We start from the raw sequence: 9,659 nt of genomic DNA on the forward strand, positions 1-9,659 counted from the left end.
TGATGTGTCTGCATCAAATATTTATAATATACTATTAGTGGATGTTGTTGCAGATGTTAAGCAAATATGAGAGAACAGCCATTAACATTAGCTATCCTTCTTGAACTTGAGCGCACGGGGAGCTGGACAGTCCCAGGCGGAAGAGGCTGTCTGTTAATTAATATTCACTTTTATTTGCTGTGTCAGAGTGTAAACCACTGATTACTGCTTGCTTTAATAGATTTTCATCTCCTTCAGACTAGAACTGGATATTTCTAAGGAACGGGATCAAAACCTGCCTGATCCCACAAAGATCAAAACATCTCAGCAAGCCCACCTGTTGGTCGACCACACAGCAGCCTCAAAGGTCCACTGATAGTGTAGGAGATTAAAGCCTATCTCTGGAGTGGTTCATAAGGGAGGGGAGGGGGGGGGGGGGTCATTGGGAAAGGAAGGAGGAAGAGGCTTTTTAAGGGTCAAAGGGTGAACATCCGGCAACTGGGAGGTTAACCATCGTATTGCTGATGGAATGGAAGCTTTAGGGGGGAGGGGGCTGCAACTTCCACTCGGTGACTGGTTGACTGATGAAAAAAAAAATGAAAGTCCCTCATGACCCCCACCCTATTGCCCCCCAGCCGAGAAGAGCCGGACGGGACTAAAGCCCCCCATTGTTGTGCCCTCATACAGGATCACCAAGGTCCTGGCAGTAAGAGAGGCATGGGGGGTTGGGTAAAGGATGGGGCTGTGGGAGGGGATGAATGGTGTGTGTGTGGGGTGTGGGGGTTGTCCCGCCAGCTCAAATACAATCGTGTGATAGGACTTGGCCCTATCTAATCAAGGGCAGAAGGTCACTTCCGAACAACTGGGCAATAAAAGATTATTTCCAGCCACATAACAGAGGAGCCGTTGAAGGGGGGGGGAGAAAGAGAGAGAGCGGGAGAGAGAGAACAGAGGGGGAAGAGAGGCTGTCTGTGACGAGAGGAAGTGAATTGAAAAAAGCCAGCAGACGGGAACCATCTGTCTGGATGCAGTCTAATCTTGAAAAAAAGGGAGAGAAAGAAGGGGGGAGGGAAGGGTGGATAAAGAAAGAGCAAGCTTCCTCTTCTTCCTCGCAGAAAATACACACAAATCTATTTATCTTTCAAACTATGTACTTGATGTTCATGTGTGATGCTTTTTGTTGGCCTTCTTTTGAGCTATCAAAGGGGAAAAACAGAACAAACGTGCTTGTAGGGGGCCTGGAATGCAACAAACACACAAGATTGTCCCCCTGGGCTGTAAAAAGAGAAACAAGGGTGTGATCTTTTATTTGTGGAGGTGATTTTTATGTAAGGCAGGTTCTGATCTTCATCATTCTTGTCTGTTGCTGTCATTTTCACATATCCCTGGCTATAAACTACAGTCTTTTGATTATCTCTTGAACCGCTGTGAGCACATTTGGGGATCAGATCTAATGACTGTTGACAACTGCTGTTTCTAACAACAGTCTCCAATAAGAGCAACAGCGAGACAAACACCCTGCTGATTTAATTAGTGAGCGGAATACAAAATCACAAGCGAGTCTATTGGGGCCTGTGAGAACTGGCAAAGGCTTTTGCGCTAACTTTGCAAACACTTTGAATACTGATGAGTCAATAGGAACCATTGATCAAGAGCGAGTCTGCAGCAAAAATTATGCCTAGCCATTAATTTCAAAAGGAGCTCACCGAACAATTGCCAAGTGCATTATACTGTATTGATCCATCAGCCTCCTCCTTCTCATGATGGCATCACTGTCTCCAGCTGGTCTTTGTCCATAAAATAGTAGACAAAGACAAGAGACAGGAAGGGGGCTCGGTTAAGAATGAGGCATCAGATGGCTAGTAATGCTGCACGGACACGTAGCAAGTTAAAGGGGTGGGGGTTACATTCAGTTCCTGTGGGTGTGTGTATACCCAGAAGCAAATGCTTAAATGGGCTCAAACCCCAATGAAACACCTCTGTCTTCAATAGTCCGACACCTGATAAAACACTGGGTTGTACCTACAGGCCCTTTATAGCTCCAGAGGAGGAAAGAGCCCGCTAAATAAGTGCTGCATTGGTCATCTGACCAACAGGAAACGGCATCTAAATGTAGTTTTCCTTAGTGCCACACAATACAAAAGAGTCTTTCTTGCTAATTGGATTATTTTGATTTAACTTTCCCAGAATTTAATACAGTTGTCACTGTGACTTATGATTTAATTTGAAACAGGGAATTAATATTTAAGTGTGCTGCTCAAAACAGGAAACTGTTTAGGGGACTATTTGTTTGGACAAAGTGGTCCCATATTAAAATGTTGACGTGTATTTTAAAAGTAATAGCCACAATCAAACAAAAGCCTATTTACTCCCGTTGCTTTGTGAAGCTAAAATCTCCCAGGTGGATGTGTCATTTGTAAAAATAAATGACAAAGCACAACAAAGGGGTAAATGAGAATATATCGTATTGTCTAATCTTTCTGGACATATTCTAGATTTGCTTGGCACCATCATAGAGGTCAAGCAGGGTAACTGCAGTTATTTTTTTTTAAGTAGAAGTCTCTTTTTCCAGCTTTTTAATATGTATCTGTTGGCTGAAAGGTTCACATCTTCAGCTTGGGGTTAAATTAAAGAACCACAAGTTTTTGTGTGAGAAATTACTTCTTCCAAATCTGTTTTTATCAAGTCAGCACTGCATGGCAGTCAATGCAAAAACATGGCTGCTTACTAAAATGTTTAGATTTTGGAAAGGTTTTCATCTCACTGCAACAATATACTGTATTTTCCCCGTGTTTGGATAGAGTAAACTCTAGTAATTCTGACTTTATCGGGACCTGCACTGAAATGTTTTATGGATACCTAATATCGTTCTTTTGTCGTTTTAATCCTGCAGCGGCTGAGTGTGGATGTTGGAGCAGTTTCTAAACACTTCAACCCTCTCACATGTCGCTCCAGGACTCTGAGATCAACGAAAACCAAATATCTGAGGAGATAACTTCCATAAACTTTGGTCGTTATGCTGAAGTCCAAAAAACCTGCCTTCCCCTCCAACATCCACCACCCCCATATTTCCCTTGATTGCTAATTTCTATTTATATGCCATGAGGGGAAATAATGAAAACCAGATGAGCAGGCAGAGGAAAGCTGAAGCAAGCCTTTTGGTGATGAATGCTGTGGAGGAGGATGACTGTTTATAGAGTATATCCTGCTCCACTGTGACCATGCCGGCAGCAGTGCCCCGGCTAAGAAAAGGACTGTCCCAGTAGGATGTGTGGGTTGGAGCTTCCATCGTGACTCACTTGGTAGTCATGCATGTTTGCACTTGTATGGCCCCCAAAAAACCCAAAGCTGCAGCTTGGGACCCGCCAAGCCTGACAACTCCAAATAGCATTACGTGGGTGTGTGGAGCAGCTAAATTTACTCTAAAACAAGTGCAAAGAAGGGGGGGAGGAGGAGGGGTGGTGGTTGTTACCATTTTTGCCATTGAATTACTTAATACTGACTCAGAATTCACCTCTTTTTTTCTCGACGGAGTGCTAGTCGTGTGACGAGTAAAATGTGACGCACTTACGGAGCAGTTCACGTGGCAGGATGACTGAAAAGTGAAAGAAGCCATTCATGGGCCTTGAATGTTATTTTAGACACCTCAGCTGATTAGATCAGAGATTTAAGAGACGTGTTGAGGACTGAACAGAGCCAAGTTCTGAAAATGGTGGGAGTAGGATCTGTTGCCTTATTTGGCTTAGGCTGGAAAATATCAAGTAAACACTGTCTTCCTGTTCACCGCCTCCTGAATACAGTGTAGATCTTTTCCATCCCCCTCATCCATAGTGAGGAACGATAATGAAACCTGAAAAAAAAGAGGCCTTCTATTGTATGCTATCATCTAAGGGCCAGGAGCAAACAGGGCTCAAATTGCAGCTGTGAAAGGTAACAGGAAATTGACAAATCGCTAATCCTAACTACTCAGAGCAACAAAAGGTACATTCCACCAAAAAAAGCCGAGTGAGTACTCACCACCAACTTGGAGGGATGTTTTGTGTTTTGTTTTCATCGTAAACTTATGATTAAAATAAGACTGTATGCTAGTGAGTTTACTCGTCTTTAAAGCACTTAAATAATTATTCCTTAAAAGTGCCAGAGCTTTAACAGTGGGTTCTAGTTTACATTAGCTGAAGACGTTCTAAATAATCCAAAGATCCGAGGCCTGCTGCAAACAGCAACCAAGGCCACTGCGATCACTTGTAGCTGATAATAGACACGGTTGTGTTGTTTTGTCGCCAGCGCTGCAGCTCTCCAAATTTAAACTGCTGTATATTTTTTCCTTTGTCCAAGAGAATTTCCTGTTCACCTTTTGTGTTTCCCCAGCTGCTGGTATTTGTGGCTGACCAACCAACTCTCAAAGTGATGATCTCATCCCTTGGGGGCCCGGAGGTGGAGAAGTGCGTGGGTGTCAGTGGTGGGGGTGGAGGGGTTCAGTGGACTTCCCACGTGATAAATTCACTGACAAAAAGAGCTGGCCAAATGGGGGACTGCGGGTCACAGTGGGGGCTGGATTGGCCCCTGTCATTGCCTTTAGTGCAGGAACCATGCCATAAAAGCCCAGCATTGATAGCCCCGGTTTATTATCTTTGAACAGGTGGCCCCAGCTACTCGTAATGACCGCTCTCCTATCTGAAGGCGCACACACACTCTTGGGTTTGCAGCACGGAGACCATTTGGGAGTTTGGGAACATCCCGATCTGGGTGCGTTAAAGCCCAGGGAATAAACTACAGTACATAGTTTTGTGGTGACTTGTTGGCGGGTGAGACGAGAGGGGGGTTTAGAGGGAGAGCTACTTCCTGTGAGCATAACTCACTCTGGAAACGTGGAGACTCTGTTGATGCTAGCAGCTTCGGGGCTAATCATGTCAATGACCTGTATTGTTTAGCTTTCAAGGTTACCGAGGAGAATCGCAGCAAAGAAGCCCTTCAAGAATGTAAACAGTCACATTTTGAGCTACAAGCTGTTTCTACTTGTAGCTTAAAAAAAAAAACAAAAAAAAAAAAACAGGAATTCCACACCCAGCGTGAACACACATACACACACACACACACATGCATACACACATGGAACAGTGATTTGCTGTTCACCACCGAACTCCCAACTTAAGAAACAGACACACATTCCCTTAAAAATCAGCCAGCGGCCATCCATCAGATTCAGTTGCTTCTCAGCAGGGCAATCAAGACACCAGACAGTGCTATTTTTTCATTAATTAATATATTTTCTGCGTTAAAGTTAACATAGTTTTCTTTTGTGCCACCCTTTAATTTTTCAGTAAGTATTTGATATTTTGTTATATTCAGACATGAGTAAATTTAAGACTGTCTCTTGCAATAAATATCATAAAATAATAGAGCTTCACATAATAAATATTTTTTTAACAAAAAAAATGTTTAACAGACATTTTTTTTTCTTTTAAAAAATAGCCAGAATTCCTCTTATGGATTTTTGAGCATACAATTTACACAAGATAAAAGGAAAACAAAAAACATGGGAGAATATGCCACAGAATGTGTATGAAAAGTTCAGATGGGTGGAAGGAGAGAAACATATCCAAGTGGAGAATACTATGAGATGGATGTGCTTTCGTTAATGCAAAATGAGCATAGAAACCACGGTTTTAGTGTGGTAGCAACCAATAAACTCAAACATACCTGCTTGCTATGAATACCAGGTAACAGCTACATAATTGCCCTATAGTAGATCGTCCTTCACAGATTTGGTGAGAGGCAGATCCCACCGGGCACACAGACCCGGAGGAAAGTGCCTACCTAAAACGGAAGAAAAACTTTTTCATATATATAAAAAAATAGTGTTAATGAGGAGCTGAGGATAGACATAGAAACAGTTAAGGCAAACACTGGTCTGTAAAAACATGGTCCTGATCCAGAGAAAATAAAACTAAAAATAATCGAGTGGTTTTCGTTACTCCTTTGCTTAGCTCCTTAGGGTTCTGCAGCGAGGAGGGGAGGTGGATGGGAGGTGCTCAGAATGTCTGATAAACATTAATTTGTGACTATCATTATCATTGTCATCATAAGATCCGTTTCTAGAGTCTCCTGTGCACGGGCAATCACTGAGACCTTGGGAAGCGATCAGGAAGGCTTTTCCTGGGTCTGTGGGGCCCAGCTCTCCAGTTTACAATACACAGTGTTGGAGTTCTTGCAGCGACAGCCAGGTCTCTTAACCCGGTCATAGCAACCCTGGCATGCCTTCAGACACCCCTTGACAGGTGGGTAGCATAGCAGACAGGGGAAGAGTACCGACATTAATCCCATGCACAGGAAGCGAGAGCAGCAGTGGGAACGTGACAGTGAACAGGGGTGGTCAGCACATGAATCCCCCTCATCGTCATTGGAGCAGTGGTAGAAGATGCCCTTAACAAGGCACATACACGTGCCGTGCTCCAGTGCACTCTCAGCAGAGCAGAGGCACTGGCCGTTACACGCCAGACATGAAGGCAGGCTCCTGGGTGCTGTGCAGTCGGTGCACTTGCACTTCCCACAGCGCTCGCAGATGAACTGGTGCCCAGCAGCAGCCACCACCTCGTTGCCAGAGCCAGAGAAGTCTGATTTCCCTTTGCCCTGGGGCTTGAGTGGAGCCTCTAGTGGAGGCTGGTAAAATTGAGGTCCCTGCTGGGGCTGTAAAAGGGCCTTGGGCTTCGGCTGAGTCCGAACAGGCCGATCCACTCGGTGGTGATGCTGTAAGCTAATGCCAGGTCTAGTGGGGGGTGAGCGTGCCAAGAGTCCCTGCTCAGAGGAGGCACTGCTATTGCTCCCTGAGCTGGCGGCGCTTCCTGTGCTAGTAGAGCGACTGAGCCCTGGTGCCCGAGGCCCACCATACTGCTGTCCCCCAACCAACACACTGCCCCCAGCATGATGGTGGTGACCTGATGGTCGGTGCTCATAATTGTTGTTCACATTGACGAGGATGACCTCGTGAGTCCTCTCCTGCTTTTCATGGGGTCTGGAGACCATCCGGGGTGCAGGGGGCCTCCGAACCACTGAGGGCCCCTCGGTGTACTCGTTGCTAGAGCGGATGGCCTTGATTTGTTCCAGAGAGAAAATGCCGGCATGCTGGAACTCCCGCTCGTAATCCGACCTCTGCCGACTCTCTAGGGAAGGCTGCTGGATCACCACTAATGAACCGCCAGGGCCATGTTGACTTTGGAGCTCCATCTGGGGGAATCACCACTTCCGACATTCACCGTGGACATGCATCGGAAAACCTGCCAGAGGGAGGGGGGGAAGAGACAAGGAAGAGGCAGGAGATATGATCAGAAAGAGTCAAGCAAAAAAAAATAAAAAATTCTTGTTCTAGGAAACACAGTCCTGATGGAAGAGGGGTTAACACAATCCCAAGTGTTTTTGGATTCAGAAATAATACTAATAAAAATCTAATACTAATATATCGTTACAATCATTCTTGACCCATACCATAGCAGTTATTACACAGCTATAACATAAGATGCTGAACAGTGATTCTAAATTAATGACAAATAAGTAATCTGTGCAGGCTAGTTTAATATTTGCAGGTGTCTTTATAGTTAATCCAGACCAACTGTTTTCACCCTGTCAACATGACAATATGTCACTTTTGATCCCGTTAAGTGAGGCAACCCGGGAAAAAGTTGACTATTAAGACTTTTTGTACCTTCCTCCCCAACAGGCTAAATCTAAACTTCAGCAGGCCCTACAAATACTTCCCCTACTCATTTACATTTGTATGACTAGTTAACATTTAAATGCACCGCGGCGACGAAACGAGGACACGATCCAAGGGAACTAAATGAGCTGCCTCACTTAGTATTCTATTACTACATCAAAAAGGATTTCAGGGAAACGGGGACAAAAGTAGAGCTAGAAAACTAAGGTCACATCAAGTTCCGACAAAATATAGACTGCAGTTAAAAAACTCTGGAAAGTCGTCGGATTAAAACGGTATTTCAGGGCCGAGAAGCCCCCAATTTTTGAAGTTAATATGAACCAATATACATATATATATCGTATTTGTATTTATAGGAATACGATTAGGAATTTGAACTTGAGTCTTAGGGGATGTTATGAAGCACAGCCGACCTGCAGGAGGCCGAAACTTACAGTTTACAAAAACATAAACCCTAGCTGTCCCGTGAAGGGCTCCTTAAAACTATTGACGATTAAAAAAAAATAAAAACTACTACAATCAAAGCGGAAAGATCCATTTTGCTGCTTTGCACATAAACAAACGCACGTTTCAACTATATTAAAAAATATTTTCTATACATTTAATAGTCTTTGCGTCAAATGGCGCACTTTGAATAGGATCATATGTACAGAACGCGCTCACATGAGAAGGCGCTGTTTGCAGTAATAAAAACAGGATCTTATAAAGCCGGAGATCAAGAGACATTACAGGACGCGTCCGAATAGACGGGCAAAACTTATGAATGAAAACAACCGCCATGGGGGAGGGGTGTTTGTTACAGCACAGCCTCGGAACAACACTGGCGTGGAAATCCATCAACTTCACCAAACAGTCGCGATCAGTTCAACCCACAGCGGATTCTTTATTTCATGGGGAACACATGGAAAATAAGACGAAAAGTCTTTGCGCACAGCAAAACATTTGGACTTTATCGCTGCAGCGGCGCTTTCTAGGTAGCTACGTGCTCTACTATCGGGCAACAAATGCCCTAAAACCAAAGCAAAATGCGTAAAATAAGCGTGAAATCACTAAGAAGATGCATACCTATATGCAAGCATCCATAGCGTCGAATCCATCAACCAAATAATTTACCAAAACTCCATCCAAACGGAAGGGGCAATGTCCAGCTGGAGATTATGAGGTCTAATGCATAACATTCAGTCTGTTAATCCAAGTGCGAATGTATCCCTTTGCGTTATTCCCTTTTTATTTTTTTTCGGTTAAGTCGTACTGAAAAGTTCAGCGTGTGTTACGCGTGCATCTGTCCCAAGATAAAGTAAATCCACGGCGGAACTCTGATGAAGAAGGCTGAGAGGGAAAAAAATAAATAAATAAACACGCGCGAGCTTATATCCAAAAGTCTCTCCTCCTCGCGTATCTGCTGAGAATTGTATTTGAGTTCTGGCTGTTAGTTATTGTTGCGGGAAATCTGCGCTCTTGTGCAAAAGCGTCGTTAGGTTGCAGACAGCGGTGCGCTCTCTTCTGCTCTGCGGGCCTGTTCAGCACTGATGAATGGGGGCTCAGGGCTTAGTGTTTGCTCGACAATCCAACTCCCATTGGCCAGCCACTCCGCTGAAAAAGGATACATCGCATCCGCTCCTGATTCATTGGACAGATGTGGAAGGCCGGGCGATAGAGATGTGTGCACTGGTTAAGGTGGAACGGCTTTTTTAAAACGCAAACGTTGACTCAACGAGGGGGCTAGGGGAAGAAAAAAAATACTAGTTTCCGTTCTTGTGGGTTATGATTAATGGTGTGAATGAGGGTGATGTGACTAATAGTGACGTATTAAACGCCGTATTTATTTATAACATTGCTGAGTTGTCACTTTTGGTACAAAGACCATACACAAGCATCAAAAACAGGAAAGAAATCCACTTTACGTAGATTCAGAATTTACCTTGGGAATCTGAGAAAGTGCTAAATAAATAAATATTTATTTCTTTTT

General features: G+C 44.1%; 1 protein-coding gene across 1 annotated transcript; it reads right to left on the reverse strand.

Moving 5' to 3' along the window:
* Positions 1–5,223: 5,223 nt before the first annotated feature.
* Positions 5,224–9,347, reverse strand: spry1 (sprouty homolog 1, antagonist of FGF signaling (Drosophila)). Its single transcript, XM_005467212.4, has 2 exons — positions 8,756–9,347; positions 5,224–7,253 (listed from the first exon to the last, which is right to left on the reverse strand). Exon 2 carries the CDS (start codon positions 7,201–7,203, stop codon positions 6,121–6,123), a length of 1,083 nt encoding a protein of 360 aa, XP_005467269.1. The 5' UTR covers positions 7,204–7,253; positions 8,756–9,347; the 3' UTR covers positions 5,224–6,120.
* Between the last annotated feature and the right edge of the window lie 312 nt (positions 9,348–9,659).

This window comes from Oreochromis niloticus, linkage group LG2 (genome assembly GCF_001858045.2).
Source record: "Oreochromis niloticus isolate F11D_XX linkage group LG2, O_niloticus_UMD_NMBU, whole genome shotgun sequence".
In the NCBI taxonomy this organism is placed as follows: Eukaryota; Metazoa; Chordata; class Actinopteri; order Cichliformes; family Cichlidae; genus Oreochromis; species Oreochromis niloticus.